Here is a 23,069-nt window from a genome sequence, read left to right on the forward strand (position 1 = left end):
TCCACATAGCAATGAATTATTAATACAACAAGAATTAATTATACATAGAGATAGAATAATATATTTTACATTAGCTGCCTGAAGGCATTCACAAAACTCCCTTCCTACAGTATGTGCAGGATTGGAACTTGAAAACCATTAACCAACTAATTGACTAACAGAGATGAATAGTATAAACAAATGTAAATTAAGAAATATCTCTAGAGCTCCCTTCTGAGAAATTCACTGATTCTCTTGCCATTAGTTAGTTTCTGAGAGATCTTTCTAAAGCACAAGCAACTGCCAGAAGGGACCTTGGCCTCTCTAGTCTACCTACAGATTAATTAGTTATCAATTAATCATCTAACAAGAACCATGATGCATTAAAATAAGTTACTGAACTAAACACTTGAGCAATCCTCTAGCTTATGGAACAGTCTTCAAATTCCAAAGCTTCTCCCAAAAATTTCATCGTAAATGTGTTCTGACCAGCTACTTGATCTTCTTGAAGTTGTTGCATTGTTGCTCATAGGTGGGCAATGTGAAGGAGTATTATTCATTGCCCCAGAGCATAACAAACTGCAACAGAGAAGCAGATAAGTGGCAAAATTTTCAACATGAGACAATAGCGGTGACCTGGAGATTAAGTTACTCTGCTCCCCTTTACAATTCTGACTCCTTCATAACCTTTTAGTGTCTCGAAGGAGAAACTACCCAGTGCTTCAAAAATCGGCATCAGACCGACTCTCAAATTGCCCGCACTTGCCTCCTGGACATGTTTAACGGTTTCCTCATGTTTGGCCCTCTCTTCAGCCAATCTTTTCTTCAAGGCATCTAAGGCCCTCAAGCGGTCATGAAATGGATCATTATTGCTTGTAATGGACACAACAGTCTTATCTAAATCAAATGGTCTATCCATCCCATTTCTTTTCTGCAAAGACTGGAGCCTTCTTGCAAAATCTTTGGACATATAGTCAGCCTTCAGTTTCTGCTTCTGCTCCTCATCTTGCCTCTCCCATAACCCATGCACATTTATAGCAAAAGCTTGCATTGCATCAATTACACCAATTTCTGATACCCTCTCGATGGCATGGAACCAATCATTAGCAGTTACAAACACAGGAGGGGCTCCCATTCTGCCTGGGGAGAAAGGTGCAGTCCCATCAGTGGTTTCTTCCTTTTCCTGAATAAGCCATTTAACTAACCATCCATTTAAGGCTTCAACATAATCCCTTTGGGTTCCGATCCAATTACTGAAACAGGAACACCAGTTCAGAAGCTCCATTTCCAATTCCCTCGTGACCTTAGAAGCAGCGCTTTGCATTCCTGTCTTAGGCACCAGGTCATGCGCTTTGCTTTCAACAACAGCCTGGAATTGCTTGTGGTGGCAGTCAAGAACAAACTTCCACATTTTTATTTGTCTGCGTAGAAATGATGCTAAATCAATATGTGGCCATGCAGTAAAATATCTTCTCCATGTATTATGTCATGCAATTCCATGAAGCAAAGATACAAATACAGAAAGGCATCCCTTTAGGCTCCTGAAAATCCAAACAAGTTGCAAACATATTCTTCGCCTCACATAAGTAGGGCTAGAGATGAAGTTATTATAAAACCACCAGATGCTTCAGAACTGATGAGATAAAATGGGGATATTATTACCCTTCTCATTTTGTAGAAGTATGAGATTAAGAGAACCATCACCCAAAGTAACTGAAGTGGAACATGCCCCAAAATAGAGCACTTAAGAGTTAAGCCACTCCAGTGGCAGAGGGGAAGCAATACCTTTAACAGAAAATGATCAAGACTATGAGAACTAATGAAAAGATTCCTATTTGAAGCATAGAACTCAAAGTGATGAATCCAAATAAGATAGTAAAAATCAAAATTCTCCCTATCTAAATTGATGATCTGCATACTTCGTAGATATGACTCTAAAACAAGCAACAGGACCTATATTTTTGCAATATAATTTGCTAATAATCAGCTAAGAAATGCCTCTAGTAGTCTCTCGTAATAAAATGACCAACTGATCAGTTGCTTTGATATCCATTAGATAAATACAGGTTTCATCATCTCCAGTCTTCCAATCATAAACCCTTTTCCCTATTCCTTTAGAGTGAAATCCGTTTCTGTTTTGTAATTTCATCCAAGAGTGAGTTCTGTTTGTATTTTAACTTCTCCATCTCTTCATTTAGTAATTTATTTTATTTTGAAACTCTTGAATTTTAAGGTGAATATCTAAAGTGTAGGCTGACATTTATTTCTTTTCTGAGCATCCTCTATCAGTACGCCTTAATGAAAAAAAAATTATTTACTTCAATCAGAAATGATTCTAAAATGCTGTATTTGCACTTTATATATGAATATTAGGTATATATCTCCCAAAATGCATTCTTTTAAAGTGCAGTAATTTTTAGCCATAAACTACCAATATCACATGAATGAAGGTCCTACTTAACTTCATTTACTCAAATTAAAAAGAAAATCCAAATTTGTCAGCATACTCTTATTACTTTAATTTATTATTATCATATTTGTACTACTGAACTTTTTTGGACCAAATCCTGGAAGCTCAGAGAAAAACCATCATAAATACAAAAACTGTGATTCTGCAAAACCCACCCTAAACAAAAGCTGAAACTTAAGCATCAAATTTGCTTCATGTCTCACTTAAACAGCACAAAAATTAAAAGATTATGCACTCATTTCAAGTTTTCAACATCATCATTGTACTAAAAGATCATTACTGTCATCATCTAACATTCATAGAATACTGAGGGTCTATGCTAGTAACTCACTCTCCATTGCAAATCCAGAAACTGGATGGACTCTCTCATCAAAGTTTCCTAGCCTGCGTATATTGAGGCTCTATGCTAGTGCCTCCAGTCATTAGGGGTCAAAGGCAAGCACCTTGTATTATCGGCCTTGTAGGCTTGTCTAGTATGTTTGCATCTCAAGATGTGCCACATAAGATATATGGCATTTTTTAGGCAAAAAAGCAAGTGTAGGCAACCCCATCGATATCAAGTGGATAAACTTCTGCAAAGATGTACGATTAGTTGTATCTCTTTGACGAGGTCTACTTCAGCTAATCAGTTACTCTTGTTTATAGCTTCATTAATAAATTCATTCCTATTATTTACAGGTTCAGTAAGCGCCACAGCGGAATATATGCCTTCCAACCTTAGAGATTAAGTGAAGCTTACTCTCAGGCAGTGTTTGGAAGTGGAATAGCAGCAAATAATTTATCCTCATCCGATTCCTTTACTGGTAAAATCTCAAGGATAAGTAAGGGACAAAAGTTTCTGCATTTTTGGTAGAACTATTTATCCTAGGATATAGGGGGTAAAAGAAATTTTTTGTTTTCTTCCTAACATAACAAGTTTGACCATAGCCTATTCCTTTAAAAGTGAGTTGTTTGGAACTACGTTAACCTTTTTAACTCACCAACTACTATAAAAGCTTAAACTGTTAGAGAACAGTAATTTTTATATTTTTATATTCTAACAATTCTCTTTCCAAATGCAGCCTCAAGTGTAACAACAGTTTGAATTCCAGTAACTGTTAACTAAATACTCGTCATTCTTATCTTAGTAACTGGAATCTTCTATGCTAATGGTGTACAAGTTCAAGCATTTTTTTCCTCATTACCTTGGAAAAGAAGACAATTCTGACTACAAACTTAGAGCAACCATTAGTAAAGGTACAGCTGAGGTAAATTTCTTAGGAAACCATCAGAGTGAAATCTTTAACTTAAGAATTTAATTAAAAGATTAGCCTAGTAACTAATGCAATAGTTTTAATATCCATCAACTAATAAAGAGAAATTAGAAGTTAACTTTTGAGAACGATGATCTATGAGCTAATCAAGATGTTCCAAGGTACTTGTTAGTGCATATAAAAGTGAAGATTGATCCAAAATCTCAGATGCTAGATGCAGTTAAGATAAAGAGGTTGATTTTCCATACCCTTGGATTAATTTCATGAGCTGTGGCTGCAACTCATCATCCCTTATTTTGTGAATCCTGCTAGAAATAGCATTTACAGATCGGATAGCAATGCTTATTCTTGTGAGCAAATTCCTCATTGAAGCCCGAGTAGCATCAATTTTGGAAGCCTCTGCTCCATTATCATCCAAAGCTTTCAGATGCTTCCACTCCCTATCATAGATGAGCCTCAGTTTTTCTTCTTCCTAGCACAATCACAAAAGAAATTTAGTGTGAAATTTGAAAATTATTAGATAAGGACTTGGATATTTTTCAACTTCATTCCCACACAGTCAAGCTTTTTTTTTTTTTTTTTTTTTGCTAGGATGAAGAAAGCTATTTATTGTGAACTTGGATTATTCAAGATGACCATCCGGAGAAAGTACTTCAACATCCAATGAATAACATCTAAATAATCAATTGACTGAGAAGATAATAGTATCATAGTATCAATATAGGCATATTCACAGGATAACCCATAACAGTTAATGAAAAGGGAAATGAGTGAAATCCTACACTGAAGAATAAGTTCATTCCTTGAAAGCAGATCAAGAGCCAAAATGCAATTAAATCATCAAACATAAAGATCAATTTCAAAATCCAATAAACGAATTGAAAAGATTAATGTGAGGAAATCAAACTAAAACTAGAAATAGAGAGGGATGGCAAAACCTAATGAGCACCACATTTTTTACCTTATAGAACTAAACCATGATCATTAGCAAAGCCTTTGACAGTATCACACTACAACTAGTCTAAGAACTAAACACTCAAAAACAAAGCAAACACCTAGGATGTGTCATAAATATTGCAGTACAGAAGAAAAGAGGAACAAAAGGAAACCATATTTTTCTAATGTCTGGAACTTCCCTGCACCTGATGCCAACATAATTTGCATCTTAGGATGTGGAGTTAAGTTCTGATCTTCCTAGTACAACAAGGCTTATTTCAGGCAGTTGATGAAACATTAGATGCATGATAATTCATTCCCATCTAATATTCAATCATCCAATTTTCAGATGTCTGATATACAACCTTTCAGCAAAGTAATCTCCTTTATTGGTTTCGACTTGACTCCCACCAGGATGTGAAAATTCAATTGTTCTATTATATGTCATATTATGCTCAAGTTGCAAAATGAATTTGAAACCATGACCATATTGATGATTAATATGATATATTTTCATCAAGGTTCCAAAAATCGGTATCGGAATCGGGATCGGTCGTCTAGAAAAATGATACGTATCGGCCGCCTGTATCGGATCGGACTATTTTAATTAAAAAATTCTAAATATTATTAAAAATGTTGAGAAATTTCTAAAAATTTAGAAAAAATTATAAGAAAATAAGAAATAATAATTACTCATATAAAGCCTAAAAAATAAAAATCTCTCTTCCTCCCTCTCTTCTTTCCTATCCCTCTAACTGTTAGTCTAAAATATCCATTCTTTCCCATACTTTTTTTCCCTATCTCTCTCTCTCTCTTTCTCACCCTCTTTTTTTATCTTTCCCTCTCCCCCACTCTCTCTTCCTTTTTCTCTCTCCCTCTCACCCTCGTTTTTTTTAATCTCTCTCTCTCTCTCTCTCTCTCTGACAGCTGCTACAGCTAGCTGCTGTCAACAGTAGCTGTCACAGCAGCTGACAGCTGCCTGCTGCAGGCCGAAACCAGCCGATCCCGATCCGTTTCGGCCAATCCCACTCGGGATCGACCGAAACTGGAATCCTTGATTTTCATTAATTCCTTTTCTTACCTAAGGTAGGTAAGTTAAAGGAAAGTTCATTACCTACTGACACACCCATGGTTGTAAACATGAATAAAAGGCGTATAACAAAAATTAACTCCCCTTGAATTGTATAAGCAGAGGGAGGTTTACTCATCCAAGCTATTATGCAGAGTTTCTAAAATTGGAGCATGATGACAGTTCCAATAATCAAATCTAAGTGGGAACATTCGCAGAATTGCAAACCAATTTACATCTCTCAAGGGACAACTGTACAGTTAGTTAGAATTCATGGATAACAGGCTCTGCTTACAAGCAGCTCACAGCAAGATCAATTTTTAGCGAACCATTTCTGGTGCAATCAAATAAACCTAAGAAAAGATGGAATTCATCTCCCACGTAGAACTGCCTAGGGGTGTACACGAGCTGAGTCTGAATGAGCCGGCTTCTATTGCTCCAAATTAATTTCAATATGCACTGAGAAGGAAGACAACGAGAAGTTCAATGCTTTTGACCTCCTCACGCCACGCCACTAGAGATCGCGGGGCAGCGACCTTGCGGAGCCTCTGTGGCTGCCGGCGATTGGAGTAAATTCTTTAACATGTTCTGCATATGAGATGTTTGATGAAATGTGTGAAAAATGGAATTTTTCCTTTTCATTTTTGCTTTTCTGACATTGATTGCCTATTCGATCTTTCTCTAAATTTATAGGGCAATTGCTTGGAGATCTATGACTGTCATCTGAACAAAAATATAGTGCTAGAAATTCATTTCGATTTGAGCTTGAGAAAAAGCTGACTCACTCAGGCTTGACTCATTTACACTCCTAAATGGAGGTGTATTTATATTAAAAGAAGAGCATTTAAGAGGATTTAAGAGGATTTTGTCATATGGGTCATGTGTCGAATGAAGAGGAGAGCAGCAGACTAAGATATCATATGTATAGTTTTGAGTTTATCGAGCCGAATTTAAGCAAGCTAGCTTCAGCTTAGTATCGGCTCAAAACTTGAGCCCTATTTCTTGTTTAGGCTTGGGTCAGCTCAATACGAGCCATAGCCGAGCCTGAGCAGCTCTTTTGTTTTGACAGCCCTAGTCCTACCTAGATAACAGCCCCTTCGAGCAACCTGCCTACACTGCTTTTGCACATTTTTCCACTCCATACACAAATAGGTGTTCTACGTATATGGTTTGATGTTGCACTTATCTGCCTCAAAATATCTAATATATACACCTCCTTTAAGAAAACATATATTATGTGAATAATTATTTTGCATATGGTGGTCTACAGAAGGTATCATAAATTTTTGACATACTCAAGCATATGCTGGTAACACACACGCCTCACATCCAACAAAGACTATTTAAGCAATCCAGGCCTTAAAGCTCACCAAACTTCCAGCAAGCTGTTGAGCCATATCCTCTAACGTAATAAGCACATAAGAAGCAACTTAAATAATGAAGTTTAATGTAAAATTAAATCAACACATCATGCAATTACTGTTCTAATAACAACAGCCATAACTGCATAGTTTTTAAACTTATCCTAGCAAGGGTTGTTGACAGAAACTAATGAGACAGATTTATTGTATCATGTATGGCTCAAAATGAGCAATAGTTCAAGGACATAATCATACCTCACAACATGACATAACCAAGAGGCATGGTGAAAAAGAAAACGAAGCAAAGAAAAAAGAAAGCAACATTTGATGAGATGCTTACACGCTCAATGTTTAACTAGCTACTCCGTATACTACACAATATCAGTAGAAGGATTATATACTTGGGATGTACCTTAACTTCCTTGTAGAGTTTTTTCTCCCATACACACAACCTGTCCAGTACAGATGAAAGGTTGCTAAACTCAATATCATTGATCTTCTCCAAATCTGAAAGCTGAGATGTTGTTGATGCAGGCAGAGATATTTTGTCAAAAATCCTTGAGAAAATCACTGCAGCAATGCATGTGCCTTATTAAATTCAACAACTTGAACAAAGAAGCATTGGATGGGAAAATTAGCTATCTATTAGAGATGTATTTCACAAAATTAACTTGTTTGCCTTAAGATGCACAGATGAGAAGTGATGGGCCATTGGTTAAGCGTTGAAGTGACATATTGACTTCATAAGATCACCATCATTGCCATCTAAGTTTTTCCCCAACAATGTGGGGTTGGCTAGAGAAAATTCCAAAGATGAAGGCCCCAAAAGAATCAACAAGCTTTTCACAACCAACAAGGATTTTATAAGAAAAACTTAATAATGAATGCAGGAAGAGAAGGAAATGACAAGACATGAACAGAGCACTCCACTACTTATCTTTGACTTTGATATGGTGTGTATAATCCTTTGACTTTCATATCGTGTAAATATTCTAAAATTACAGACTTTCAAAGCTATGAGAAACTCATAGCGTGCAGATTTATGATAGAGCTGGAATTCCATAGCCTAAAGACTAATCAAAAGAGAATTCTGTCCATGTTCAATATTCATAGAAGTAATAAAGAAAAAACCTTGAACAAATCTAACAACTAAAGAAAAAATAGAGAGAATACTCACATCTTAAAATCTTGTTCCTCGAACGATAACGCATCCTGCCCACCTCAAGCATTCCTGAAACCTCTTCACCGCAACTGGCTGCTGAGTTAAATTGTTCCTTAATTTCCTTCACAACTTCCTCAACATCTCTAGTACCATGAGAAAACAAGGTCGTCCCTTTGCTTGGGCCACTATCATCAGTAACCAATGATTTATCCTCCTCAAAGTTCACTTGTTTAACTTTCACATCTGATTTCTTCTTATTCTTTGCACTGCTTCTCGCTTTGCTAGCCTCAAAAGTGCTCTGACTCGCAGCTTCTGATATAAGAACTTCATCCATTTCAGCTTCTCGGTGTTCTGCTGCTGCTTCTGAATTCCCAATTCCAATTCCAGCATCCTTCCCTTCTGGACTACTTTCGACTACTTTCTTCTCTTCCACTGCTTCCTTCACAGACTCCTGCTCTGTCTCCTCCTCCAAATCAGGGATTCCTTCTCTCTCCCTCACTTCACTTGAATTGGGGCTGCTCGTCACTGAAGGCACTCCATATCCACCGTGACCATACCCTGGAAACATCTGCTCATACGAATCAAAAAGATTGAAGAAATCCCAACTTGACCCCTCGGGGGGTGGAGGCGGAGGAGGCGGGGAATCATCCTTAACTTCTTTCCGAGGACTCGCCATTGCCTGACTCTGATAGAAGGCCTGATCTTGATCATGATTATTCCTCGAATCCATGGGAAACCCATATATTGGATTATCATACCCGTAACCATATGTCATATAACCTGGTTTGGAGATTCCACCATAGGGTTCTTGGTATACCGTGGTCGGCATCGTTGTGTTCTTCTGCATGTAGTAGTAATTAGGGATTCCGACATTGCCAAAAGAAGGATAAGAAGCATAAGAAGGATAGGAAGGATAAGAAGGATAAGGAGGATAATACCACGAATCCCCTCCTCCTCCTTCTCCTTCTCCTTCTCCTCCTCCTCCTCCTCCTCCTCCTCCTCCTCCTCCTCCTCCTTCTCTACCTCCTCCGCCTTCTCCACCCCCTCCTCCTTTTCCACCTCCACCTCCTCCTCCTTTTCCACCTCCAGTGCCACTTCTTCCAAATCCACCATTCTCCTCACGAATTTCCTCCTCATCTACCTCAGAATGGAAATGCAGATGGGAATCCTCCGAATTGGAGAGAGAAATCGAAGACGACTCATCAATGCAATCGGCATTGCTCTCCGATCCCTCGATCTTGGCCTTCTGCTTCCCCTTCCCCTTCCCTTTCCCCTTCCCCTCCGACGGAGGCAACGTGAGCACGGGAGAGTCCGGCTGCTGCACCGCCGCCGCCGCCGCCGTGAGCTCCTCCTGGACGAAGCGGTGGAGCGCGTCGCCGACGCGCCCTAGAGCTCGGAAATAGGCAGCGTGGGCGGTGGCGAGGGCGTAACGGTGGTCTGCTGCGGCGCAGATCAGCTCCCCCCTCTCTCTACACAACGCCACCGGCGGCGTCTCCTCCGGCTTCGAGCTCCGGCAACCCATCTCTGCCGTTCTACGACCTCACTGCCACCGGCATTGTCCTCCATCTCCACGACATCGAGCTCACTGCAAAACCCCAAACCCAAACCCCAACCCCAACCCCAACCCTCACCCTAACTCTTAACTTTTACCTTTCTCGTCGAGCGGTCAGGAAGCCTAACTCGTTGCCATCCATAAGACTCGGCGCCGTCTTTCTTTTCCCTCCCCGTACACTTTGACGCAGTTAAGTCGGCAATGTGGAAGGGGAAACGGGGGAGCTCGGACTGGGAAACGGGAAGTGATAATGGCCTAATGGGAAGTGGGAGCTTCGGACTTCGGACTACAGCGAGCGAGAGAGAGAGAGAGAGAGAGAGAGAGAGAGAGAGAGAGAGAGAGAAGGTGGTGGGGGAGAAGCTTCAGGTAGACAGAGGGCACGTGATAGTGTCTGTAAAAAAATTTGTAAAATAAATGGGGGTGTAAGGATGTGGGGAAACGTGGGCCTTGGAATCCTTTTTCCTTGTAATTATGAGGTGGTGTTTGATTGGGTCCATTTACTCTTCTTGATTCGGTTCATTAAAATAAAGAAATTTATCAAAAACCACCCTACATTTTACTTTTATCATACTTACCGTATGATTAAATATTTATCATTCAATCCCTCTATTTCGCTTACATCGCTCAAAACCATCTCAACCGCCGGTTGTCACGTGGATGAGTTAATATATTTATCTATGTAAAATACTCTTAACACTTTTGAATAATTTTAAATACATTATAAAAAAAATAGAGAATTAAATTTTAAAGTCAAACGAGAGGTATTTTAGATTTTTTTTAAAAAAAATTAGTAGAATATTCTCTATTCTGTTAATTATTTTGTAAAATATAGGGATTGAATAATAAATATTTAAATGTAAGGTGTTTATATAAAAATTCTCTAAAAAGAATTCTCCTAGGTACCTAATTGGTAATGGTGAGCCTAATAAAAGCTTTGGTGTCAGAATTATGACTCTTGAAGTAAGATCCTCTTTATAAAGTTTTTATTGGGAATGATGAGCTTACATACATCTATTAGACAAACACCTCTGGTTAATAGCATTGTGATTAGAGTTAAGCCCACTTTATGTCATTCAATAATGCATGAGGCAATACACTGCATTGGACTGATATCTGTGGAGACACATGGGAGTATCAGTCACCCTCTGACACAATTTTTATTGACTGTCTTGGGTTCTAATTAATTAGAAATCCTGCCTTAATTCCACTTATATATATATATATATCTATATATAATCTACAACTTTACAAGAAAAATGATTGGGAAAGTCTTCTGGAATAAGGTTAAGCTTCCATAGATCTTTATTGTGAATTAATGGGCCATCTTGGCTTCTCTATTGGATTGTCTTCCTTTGATTTGGTTGGCTGTTGGAGTTCTTTTTTATTTTTTAAGTTTAAAAGGATACTGAAATCAAAAGCATAAAGCTTCTGAATGAAACAATAGAGATTACTTTCAAGAGTTGCTAGGAGATAGTTAGAGCCATCAAATGCATGCGATCAAAGTATTATCCTAATTAAAATCTCTATCAATAACTTGAGGTTAAACCAGAACACTCCAAACATGATTAGCTAATGGTGGGCAGGTTGATGATACTTGGAATAAACTTGGGCATGATAAGATTATAAAGATTAGAGCTCAGAGGTTTGTTTAGCTTAGAGTCAATGCTTCCACTCTCTAGCTACTGAGTCCTCATGTATATTTTCCAATGTTGAGTTGTAAAGTTGATGGTTGTTTGCCCTAAAGTTGGTGGACTCCACTCCACCTGAAGGCCCTGACACACACACACAAAAATAAAGTTTGTCATAAGAAAGATGGGCAATGAGAGTTTGGTGCATATTTGATGGTATTTTTTGTATGCAATTTAACTAGAAAAAAGTTTGCATAAATTAAATGAAAAACTCTACATTTTTAAAAGGTTGAAACAAATTAGACATATCAAACTAGTTCCTAATTTCCTTCTTTTATTTAAGGAGTATTTTTAGGCAGAGTTAATAACACTTTTTTCTTATTTTTTTTCTTTCTTTTTATTTGAAAACCAGGTTTATAGATAAAAGCCCTTGTGTTTTCTTTAGTTTTAAATTCCATGAGATTAGATCTATGTGATTAAATATCTGTTAAAAAGATTCCTATAGTTTAGTATTTAATAATAGATTAATCACTCTTAGATTCAACTTAAACTATCATAATTTTCCATATAGACATCATGAATTTTTTTTATATATTTACATATACTTGTGAATTAAAAAACTATATATTATCCACATCAATCCCATAATCCAGAGGGGTCTATATGATAAAGAAAAAATTTAAAAAGTATATATAGAGAATGATTATATAAAGTTATGAACAAAAGGATCACATTTACATTCATTAAAGATGCAAACCACAGTGATTAATTTTGTACTTTCTTTTTTCTTTCTTTCAACAATGAAGTTAATTTAGAAGCCTTAACTTCAAAACCAAATCTAGGTCATTAATCTATATACAACTCCAGAGAATATTTTAGTCCTATACACTCTTAAGAAAGAAGGAGAAGCATTGGTCCCCATCACAAACTAGAAGGGGAACATGTGAAGAAGAAATTAACTATCTCGGTATCATCTCCTTCCTCCCTTGAACTTAGATTTAAAAAAGAAAAAGAAAAACTATAAACCCTAGTAGCTCTAGCCTCGAACTTCCAAGCCAATGTTTGAAAATGGAGGCATGCAGAAGAATCTAATTAAGTACTTGGCTCTGGTGACTAGTGAAGGAGATTATTAGATAATCTAATCCCAGTGTGTTAGTTTTGTGGGAAGGTAATGGAGCTTGATCTAATAGCTTGGTCAAATATTTAATTTCTAAGTATTTGTTTCAAGCACCAACTATGATAGAAAATTAGGGTTTGAATACTTATGAGCATAAATTTCTTCATAGAATAAATTGTCGCAGTGTTTATATATATATAACATATATATTTATGATCGTTAAAAGGAAAAGAACCTTACCATATTATGCTCACAAGATCTTTCTTGACCCAAATTTGCCAACCATGTTATTGATCATAAATATTATTTTACATTTTAAATTGGATATTGTTGAAATGTTAAAAGAAATGATAACTAACTAATTAACTCTTATGGTTGGAGTCCAATCTCATGATAACAAAGGTCATGAGTTTAAATTCCACGCAACTGATTACTTAGATGTAACCGGATTGAACTCAATTGATAGGTGATGAGATTTAAGTTGGATGAAGGTCTAAATTTATGATCCATGTCTAATCAAGTTCAAATAAGATATTGTACCAGTTTTAAATGTAAATATATATCATGTCTTCGTATCATCATGCTAAATTCTATCTATGAATTTTATTACTATGAATACAAATTTATATACTTTAAGTTCATGGTATCTACAACAGCTTTATCAAATATCTATTTATCTTAGAGGTATGATATATACTATTATTTTATTAAATAATAATATAAGCTTTTAAGCAGTCTGATAATATACTATTATTTCATTAACCGGCCCTTCTTTTGTAACGGTTATCAAGGTGGAGAATTATACATCGCCTATAGATTTTCTACTTCAATTTTTTTTTTTTTTGTTTTTTGGAAAGAAAGTTTGTAGCCTAGTGTTTCATTTATCTTATAAATTGTTACGATTTGATATCAACAAAGAAAAGGAAATAAGATATCAATCCTTTAACATGCCCTACACTCGGTTGACAAGTAGACCAAGCAACAAATGAGCACAGTATCAAGCCCTAAAAATAACCCAAGCAATCTTGGAAGAAAGGAGAGAAGATGGGATATTTGCTCTGGAAACAAGCTCTCACTTAGCCAAATACAAACAGCAACATGAAAAGGACCATCAAGAAGCTTAAAAGAAGGCGTAGGTAAAAGCGATTCAATACCATAAAAGACTAAAATGTAGAATAAACTAAAGAGCCTAAAAATAAAAGAGAAAGAGCTCAACTCTATTGAAATATGTAGGAAATGTAAAAACACATAGACAAAGCCTAGCTTGACAAAAAAAAAAGTGAAATCCAAGACGGCGCTAGCAACCCCTGCCGCCACTAGCATCCTCAAAGGTGGGGCTGGCAAGAAGCAAGAGTTATGCACCGATGAAGTCGATGGGAACATTCAAACAAGAGGGAAGTAGCAGTGATTAAAAGTGGTGGTAGTCGAGCATAGGGGTGGGAACCAAGGCCAAGTGTGGTGGGGAGGGGATCTGTAGTGGGGGGATAGTAATGGAAGGCGAATGGCGGCACCAAGGGGTGAGGGTGGAGGCCGAGGTGAGGAGCAGTGACAACGCTGGTGGTCTGAGGAATAGTGATGCCAAGCAGTGAGGATGGAGACCGAGGTGAGGGTGCAGTGGTGGTTGAGTAGGCAGGGTCCGAGGACGATTGCGACAAGGGAGGAGCAATCCAAGAGAAGAGATAAGCGATGGTGGTCGACGTACGACGACGACATAAAGGAGACGAAGAGGTGGTTATGTGGAGCGATGGAGCATAAAAACATTAGATTCTAGGGGGAGGAAGAAAGTAAAAAGAAAGAGAGAAAAGAAAAGAGATTTGCTCCCCACCTCTAGCCATGGATATGTCAATACACTTAATAAACAAAACATTACTTTTAAAATCCATATCCCTCGCAAATAATTGCAATTCCCATCTTACCTAGACAAGTGCTTAGATTTTTGTTTTTGAATAAAAGGGTAAGAGCTTAATCTTAATTCGGTATTATTTGAATCTTACCTAGAGGTGTCAATTGGATTGGGTTGGGTTAGGTTATGATAGTACAAACACGAAGAAGACTTATTTATTATTCAGGTTATATAATAAATTATCGGGTGACACAAATTATTTGAATTTATATAAATTTAGTCAAGTTATAAACGAGTTTATTTTGATTATAAATAAATTATTTAGATAAATAGATTTTTTTTATATTATAAACAAGTTATTCAAGCGATAAATAGATTATTCCAATCATATTTAAATTATCATATCATTAATCGGTTATCATGTCATAAATGGATAAAATAAGTTGAGTTAATAAACACAAATAATTTAATAATTGGGTTATACAGATTGACTTATTTATGATCCATTGATTTGATTAAATTCAAACTTGTTTAAAAGTCTAGTTATGTATGGGATTATCGGGTCGGGTACTTTTGCCACCCTATGACCGATCCATCCAATCCAATATATAAACTACCCCGTTCCCTAATTTCGAATCACTAATGGCCGTTAAATCCCTCCTTTCCAGAATCAAACCCCTCCCACGCTTCCACCCCGTCTCCTTCTTCTCTTCGTCCCTATCCAACGCGGATTCTTCTCCCGTCCCAACTTCGGCGCCGGATCCAAACCTCATCAACGACATCTGCCGAATCCTAAGCGACTTCCGCTCCCCGCATCACGACCTCTCCTCCGCCCTTCTCCCCTTCTCCTCCCTCCTCTCCCCTTCTCTTTCCTTCGCCGTCCTCCGCCGCTGCCGCCACCTCCCCGTCCCTTGCCATCGCTTCTTCCTCTTCTCCCTCTCCCTTCCTGGCTTCCGTCATACCCCGGACTCCCTCCGCCTCTTGGCCTCCTCCCTCGCCGCCGCTCGCCTCTACCCCCTCCTCTGGTCCCTCCTCTCGGACCTCTACCCGGATTACAAATTTACCCCTGACCTATTCCGCCTCCTCTTCCGCTACTACGCGCGCGCCCACCTCCCCGATGATGCCATCCGCGCCTTCCGCCGCATGCCCGGGTATGGCCTCGAGCCGGGGATCGACGACTTCCATGCCGTGCTTTCCGCTCTCTGCAAGAATCGTCTCGCCGAGCACGCTGAGCCATTTTTCCACAATCACAAATCGCAGTTCGAGGTTACCCAGAAGAGTTATACCATTTTGATAGCCGGGTGGGCTGATCTTGGGAAATTCGAGAACGCCGTGCTCCTGTTCGACGAAATGCTCCAGAGAGGATTGGCAGCTGATGTGCCTGCATATAATGCGTTGATCGCAGCGTTTTGTAAGTCTGGGGAGGTTGATGAAGCACACATGAGGTTGCTGGAGATGCAGCGGATTCATGGACTTGAGCCTGATGCTGCCACTTACTCTGTGTTTACACGTGCTGCGTGTGAGGCAAAAGACGTCCGATCAGCCGTGAGGGTGCTCGATAGTATGAAGAAGCGCAGACTTGTGCCAAATGTGTTTACTTATAATGCAGTGGTAAAGTTATTTTGTGAGAAGGATATGATTGTGGAGGCATATGAGTTGCTCGATGAAATGATTGCAAGTGATGCAAAGCCAGATGTTTGGAGCTATAATGCAATCTTGAATGTTCATTGTAGACTTCATGAGGTGAACAAGGCTTTGAGGCTCCTCGAACGGATGGATAACAACTCTTGTTTGCCTGATCGACATACGTATAATATGCTGCTTAAGATGTTGATAGGGGTTGGGAGGATTGATCGGGCCTTGGAGGTTTGGAATGGAATGGAGGGCAGGGGATTCTACCCATCGGCTGCCTCGTATGCGGTGATGATCCATGGTCTTTGTCGGAAGAAGGGGAGGGTTGAGGAGGCTTGTGGGTACTTTGAGAGGATGGTGGATGAGGGGATTCCACCTTATCTTAGTACTTGTGAATTGGTGAGAGGCAAGCTATTGCAGATTGGATTCAGAGATAGGGTCATGGCACTTGTAGGCAAGATGCAGCGCAGCACATCATGCACTATACAGGAGCTATCAAGTGCAATGGATGGAAGCAAAAGGATGGAACAGGGTCAAGAAGATGCGCATTTAGATGAGCCGAATTCTTGTTTTTCACATGCCCGCTAAGTATAGGCTTCAAGAGGAACTTATTTATGAAATCAAGGCCCTGAAGGATTGGCAGAATGTTAAGAATCCCGGTGAGGTAAATCTCCTCCCCTGTGTTGATATTTCTATATGTGGTTATTTGACTATCAGAGGGCAAGGAATATTATGACTGGCAAAAGTGTTCTAAAGATAATAAGAAACCTTGCAGTATGATGACAAGGAGCATGCGTGATTGAATGTTTTCGTTATCCGAATTGCCATCTATGCAGAAGTTTTTCCTTGAAAAGGTGATCAGAAGCTTAGTTATTGTAGAGATATACTAAATAACGGTCCCTTATGTGAAGTCTATTATGGAGTCTATCCAAAAGAAAATCCTGACTTCGGCCGACAGAGAAGAAGCCCATAAGCTAAGGTCCCCAAGCCAGCATGGACGAACCGCATGGCATACAAGATCGATGCAAAAGGCATTGATCTGATTAACCACAAAAGTTGTGGGCTGGTGGATGCATCTTGACCATCTCAGGCTTACTTTGGGTGTTGCATAGAAGGACGTTCTTCTGAAGGGAGGCTTGGTAAGCACGCAGAAATCTGGAAAGAAGGATGCCTCCCTCGACCAGTAAGTAGTTCGACCAACACTGCACTTTTGGTCGTCCCTCTCTTTTTATGTATTGGACGATGACTTTTTGATATGCCCAACTGTTTGTTACATTAGACAGCACCATGAAGAAAAGTAACGCATTACGCTCAAAAGCATAGAAATAATGCAATAAAGAGAACATGAACTTGTAGACCAAAAAGCTTTGAGTCTACCTGTAGCTCCAAAGTGATGCAGTAATTAAATATGTACACTCCCTAGAAACCCCCAAAGTTGGGGGAAGTGAGAATCACCTACTAGATCTAATAACAAGGCTCCCCCACCAACCAACAAAGCTACAATCATAATTGGAAAAAGTAATCAGAAAATAACATTTAGATCATAGAGTGTTCAAATAATTAGACTTTTGGATGAAGTCTGAAAATATCTAGGAGCAAAAGGTGATGCTAGGTAGCAGACATAATCTGCTCCTTGCAATCACTTTTACCTTCCTTGCTAAATAGGATAGAGGATTTTTTTGAGATTGATCTCTTGGGCCGACAGCTTGCAGTAAGACATCAATGTACTCAACCAGGGATGAAACTTCCTCCACCATGGCTCTCCCAAACAGCCCCACTCAAAACTACCAAAAGTCGTGGAAGCTAGTCAGCTATCGAAACATTTTGTAATTCATACCACCCAAATATTCCACGACTATATATTCTTTCTAATTAGTTAAGAATACTATTTGTGTGCATTACGTAGCTCTTTAATATTATAATCTCCTCTTGGTCAGTGAAAAAAGAAAAAGAAAAAGGGAAGAACACCACAAGCTACACTTGTCGTACCATATATTCACAAATTAAGCCAGTAAATATTGATAGCGACAAGAGTATTATAACTTACAAGTGACAAGTGTATAATAAACAAGAGAGCGAGAGAGAGAGAGAACAACATTTCAAGCTGGTCATGGGTTCCTTCCTTTTTTCTTTTTCTTTTTTTGTTTCCTTCCATGCATGGTGATTGGTCAATTTGAAGCCAGCGCTCTCCTGAGGCCTCCCTTTTGAGCGCACCTGCACCTGCACCTGAGTATGATGTAGGAGAAGAACCTATAGACCAAGATGAAGCCGACCATGATCACCACGTTCTTCCACCTGTTGCCCTCCCCTAACCCTTCCTCCCTCAGCACGTCCTCCCCTCTCAGCACGCACACCCCGAGCTCATGCACCACGCACTTCCCAGTCCCCATGAATTCGTTCACCAAGAACCCCTCGAACGGGTACTTGAACAGGGACACGTAGTGCATGAACACCCAGCAGCTGGGCATGTTCTTCTTCGTGATGAAGTAGCCGGAGAACAAGAAGAAGGAGCCCATCACGCCCGCGATGATGGAGTTGCCCACGATGAAGTTGGGCGCCAGCGCGCTGAAGCAGACCACGACGGAGTTGGCGGTGTAGAGGATGAGCCAGATGAGCAGTAGGAAGTAGGCGAAGGCAGCGGGGCTCGGGTTGAGCCCGACCAGCCAGTAGAGCGGGATGGTGAAGAGGGCCGCCAGGATCAGGAGGAAGGGGAGGAAGACGAGGCCGTTGGCGACCACGTACGACGACACTCTGTAGCTCCCGCAGGAGGTTTCCTTCATTAGGATTTCTCGCTCCTGGAGGAAGATGGGCAGGGCTTCCGTGGTGCAAGAGAGGAGGAACGTGAGGATGAAGGCGAAGAGGCCGACGCGCTCGCGTATGTCGTCGTCGTCCAGGCGGTAGAAGATGGAGCCGAGGACCAGCCCGGAGACGAGCATCGTCACTGTCCGGCACGCGAAGAGCTGACGTGTCCGGGAGACGTTCTTGTAGAACCGGTGCGCCAGGATGCCCACCTCGCCGATCCGCGAGTTGGCGTACTCGTAGCTGTATATGTCGCCGCCGCTATTGTCGCTGTCGTCGTCGAGGAGCGATTCCTCGTCGATCACCTTGTGCTGTTGGAAGAGTTGCTGTAGTGTGCAGCGATCTCTTTTGACGGATTGGAGTCTGAGTTGTTGGTGGTGGTGGTAGTGGTGGTGGTGGTGGTCCGCATCAGGTGTTTGATGTTGGATCTGACAGAAGAGGACATCGATGGAATCAATGGCGAACTCGAGAGTATTGACATGGGGAGGGATCTCGAGACCGAGATCGGAGGAGAGGTAGGAAGCGAGTTGATTTAGGGAGCCGTGGTGGAGAACGGATCCGTCGGCGAGGAGGAGGATGGAATTGAAGAGCTTGACGATTTGGGAGCTAGGCTGGTGGATGCTGAGGATGATGGTGCGCGCTCTGCTCTCCGCCATGGATTTCAGCATCTCCACTATTTGTTGCGCCGATAAGCTATCGAGCCCGGAGGTGGGCTCATCGAGGATAACGATCTTGGGATCGTGGACTAGTTCGACCCCTATCGAGACCCGCCGCCTCTCGCCGCCGGAGACCCCCCGCACGCGCGCGCCGTCCCCGACCCGCGCCTCCGCCACGTGGGCCAGGCCGAGCTCGCGCAGCAGCGCGTCGGCACGAGAGGCCAGCTTGGCGGCGCCAGGGCCGGCGCAGCCTAGCCGGAGGCTGGCGCTGAAAAGGAGGGTCTCCCGAACAGTGAGGAGGGGGAAGAGGGAGTCGCGCTGGGGCACGAATCCCGAGATCCGGCGGAAGGTGGAGCGGTCGACGGGGCGGGAGTTGATCAGGACCGTCGGCGGGGTGGCGGACGGAGTCGGGGTGAGCTTGCCGGCGAGGATCTCAAGTAGGGTCGATTTACCGGCGCCGCTGGGGCCGACGACGGCGAGGAGCTCCCGAGGCTTGGCGTGGCAGGAGACGTTCTTGAGCACTCGACGAGTAGTACAGTTCCTCCTAGCAGTCTTGATATTATTGTCATTATTACTGCCGCTAGTAGTAGTGGCAGTGGAATGGGTGGTTGGGTTGACGGCTTCGCCTTCGTCTTCCTCGCGGCTCCATATCTTTAATGGGTGGGAGCGGCGGGGAATGCGGATGGTGTAGTTGATGCCCTTCGCTTCGATCTCGCAGCCTTGGTTTTCTGGCGGTGGCTTCATTGATCGGTTTGATCTCTCTCCCCTCTCTCCCTCTCTCCCTTTCTCCCTCTCTAGAAGTACTCCACCTTCTCTTTCTCTCTCTCTCACTCTCACTCTGTGGTATGGTCTGCTTTGCTTTGCTGGCTGCTGCAGTAGGATGGAAATGAAATCTTAGGCGCCCCTTAATGATATTTAAGCTTAAAAGGCGAGAGCAACGGGGAAGGAGATGGGTCGGGATTGAATTGACTGTTTTGCCCTTTGAGCCTTTTCCAGTTTTGTGCAGGCAAAGTATGATTGAGAGGATTTCTATTAATCATATCATTTTTCTTGTATCCATCCTATATGACTATAAATCTCTCTAATATGACCTCGGATAGATTCATACAGATAAGCTCACATGAAAGCCAGCATCTTTTGATAATCAATAATTAAAAATCAACAATATATATATATATATATATATATATATATATATATATATATATATAAACAAATATCTTTTAGGCCTGTAGACCAAATTTGTTGGGTGGGAAGGGCAGATTGGTCTTTGCGGGAAGGGCAGGAAGTGTGGTGGTCCCACGGTCTTATCAGATTCTGGTTGGGATCACATGAGGGCTTAGTGGCTCATATTCAATTGGGGGCCACAGCTTATTACTACCCCTAACTTTTACCCGAAATTACTATTCGTGCCACGCGAGTTTAGTTGGATGACTGCCACTCGATTGCTAATAGAGACTAAACAAAAAGTTAGTGGACGAGCCGAGACGTTCAGGTCTTAATCCCCCAAGATTTGGGTAAATTCTCCGCCACAAATTAAATTAATCAAATTAAAACGCGTAGGACAAGGAAAAATAGACATCTTTTGCACATAGTGGGTTTAGTAGCTCCTAATTTTCGACTTGAATTTTATATTAAGAAAAAAGAAAAAGAAAAAAAAAGAAGAGGAGCCTCAATAAATAGATTTGGTGCTCGGTAATTAGCCTCCGTACCTCTAGAATGTTCTTGCGTAGCATGAAGACACTAGTCCAGAAAACAATAACAATAAATAATAATATCCAGCAACTTGACATGTGCTAAATCCTTGCCAGCTCTTTCCTATTTGCAATTATGTCCTTATTAGTTTTTCTTTTTAGAGAGAAAAAAAGAAGTCCACATTTGTGATTAAGATCCTAAAGTAAAGGGAAATTAGGGAGAGGCCCAGTTAAGGTTATAGGGATAGGCTAATGGAACGATGGCAGAAGTGCAATGGATCAATTTGGTGGCGGAGGAGAAGTCTCAAGTCTCGAGTCTGGCGAAAAATATCTCCGCAAACGGACAGAAAATTGACCTTCCTTGCTGTTTTTGTACGCTTCCGTATGTATGCGCCCGTGACCTCTCGTCTCTCGTGAGGTGGTCCCCGCACCATCCCCCTCCGGTCCATGCACACAGTTGAGCCCGTGAACCCACACACACCCCCCCCCCCTTCCAACTACCACTTTTCTAGCCGAACGCGCGCATACGAATCTTATGCTACCAATGACCTTTTTCTTCTTTTTCTTTTTCTTGTTAAATGGTAGTTGGATCGGGTCAGATTAATCCGATTCCGATCCGGTTCGAACCGACATGTGAAATGGGCCAGAGTTTCTAAACTAAACACGAGAGTAAGCTCAAATTATAAGTTGGATATTGTGTCATAAACAGTTAATCTAGTTAGTTAATTTACTTATTATTTTTATATTTAAATTAAAATAGTATAATTTTTGAATGTAAGCTCAATAGGGGACACTTATAAATAAGAATGATCATAGGTTATTTATCATTATAGAATGATATTGAGTTCAATTAGTTTATTTATCACTCATTTGCCATTTAATCATAACCATTTATTTCTATATGAGTATATCTAACTTACAAACTCTAACTATACTTCAAACTCTAGCCATTATCTTCTCCATGAGCCACCAATTCATACGGCCACCGATCTCCACCATCGGACAATCGTCTGCCACCCTCCGAGGACCGCCACAATATTGGTATTTTTATTTTTGTCCAATTTTTATCTTCTTTAAATGTTTCTGTAATATCTTTTACATTATTATCGTATCATAAACATATTAGTGAGTCAAGTCATAAACAGGTTAAACGAATTAAGGTAATAGATATAAACAATGACTCAATTATTAATCGAGCAAGCGGGTTGATTTGTTTAAATGCTGGATTATCAAATTACCGCATATAGTTATGCTCAAAATTAAACCGTCATCTAAACTTTTATTTATATCATTTTACTCCCTATGGTTTAGACTAACACGAAATTGTTACTCTAAATTTTATTCGAGTCAAAAGATTTGATTTAAATCATTCTAATATCAAATTAACTCTTAATAGTTTCTTTTCATTCTTATGAAAAATCCCTCGATTATATACCATTATGCTTCTATTTAAATCCACATACGATGGTAGTCATCCATACTCCTCATGCCTAGGATTATGCGGCGGAGGCATCTCTAAGAATGGACCAGATTAGCGTCCTTATCAGCCGTCCGATTAATGGGGTGTCAGAAGATCCTCCGGCTAAAAAACAAAAGGGTTTGGTGACAAGTAACGAACCTTGTTTAGTCGGTGGGCCTCCTTAATACCACTGTTTTATTCTTCCTAGGAGGCTTATCCACGGATAAAGCTCCTATTCGCGGTGGTCCTATCCGGTCCTCCTATACCGCATTTGAGGCCCTCAAAGATAAATATTTGTGTGGATAGGGTTTTATTGGGATCCAGGTTCACTGCAGGTCCGTCCTATGCATTTAATGTTGGAAGTATTTATCATGGATTAATGGTGGAATAGAATTACTCAAAAATTATCTTTTGATTATAGCTAAAAGATGTGTCCTTTTAAGTAAGTAGTTACAATGT

The 23,069-nt window shown here is 40.4% G+C and overlaps 3 protein-coding genes across 3 annotated transcripts; 1 reads left to right on the forward strand and 2 right to left on the reverse strand.

Moving 5' to 3' along the window:
* LOC140768427 (uncharacterized) lies at positions 1 to 10,096 on the reverse strand. Its single transcript, XM_073108692.1, has 5 exons — positions 9,252 to 10,096; positions 8,246 to 9,206; positions 7,481 to 7,638; positions 3,951 to 4,174; positions 1 to 1,400 (listed from the first exon to the last, which is right to left on the reverse strand). Exons 1-5 carry the CDS (start codon positions 9,750 to 9,752, stop codon positions 623 to 625), a joined length of 2,622 nt encoding a protein of 873 aa, XP_072964793.1. The 5' UTR covers positions 9,753 to 10,096; the 3' UTR covers positions 1 to 622.
* A 4,916-nt stretch (positions 10,097 to 15,012) lies between these two features.
* Positions 15,013 to 16,590, forward strand: LOC140768428 (uncharacterized). The gene has a single exon (XM_073108693.1). It carries the CDS (start codon positions 15,013 to 15,015, stop codon positions 16,588 to 16,590), a length of 1,578 nt encoding a protein of 525 aa, XP_072964794.1.
* A 1,369-nt stretch (positions 16,591 to 17,959) lies between these two features.
* LOC140768234 (ABC transporter G family member 5) lies at positions 17,960 to 20,386 on the reverse strand. The gene has a single exon (XM_073108436.1). The coding sequence runs from the start codon at positions 20,199 to 20,201 to the stop codon at positions 18,171 to 18,173; it is 2,031 nt and encodes a 676-aa protein (XP_072964537.1). The 5' UTR covers positions 20,202 to 20,386; the 3' UTR covers positions 17,960 to 18,170.
* Positions 20,387 to 23,069: the final 2,683 nt, after the last annotated feature.

This window comes from Typha angustifolia, chromosome 10 (assembly GCF_048772165.1).
Source record: "Typha angustifolia cultivar Huaian chromosome 10, ASM4877216v1, whole genome shotgun sequence".
Classification (NCBI taxonomy): domain Eukaryota; kingdom Viridiplantae; phylum Streptophyta; class Magnoliopsida; order Poales; family Typhaceae; genus Typha; species Typha angustifolia.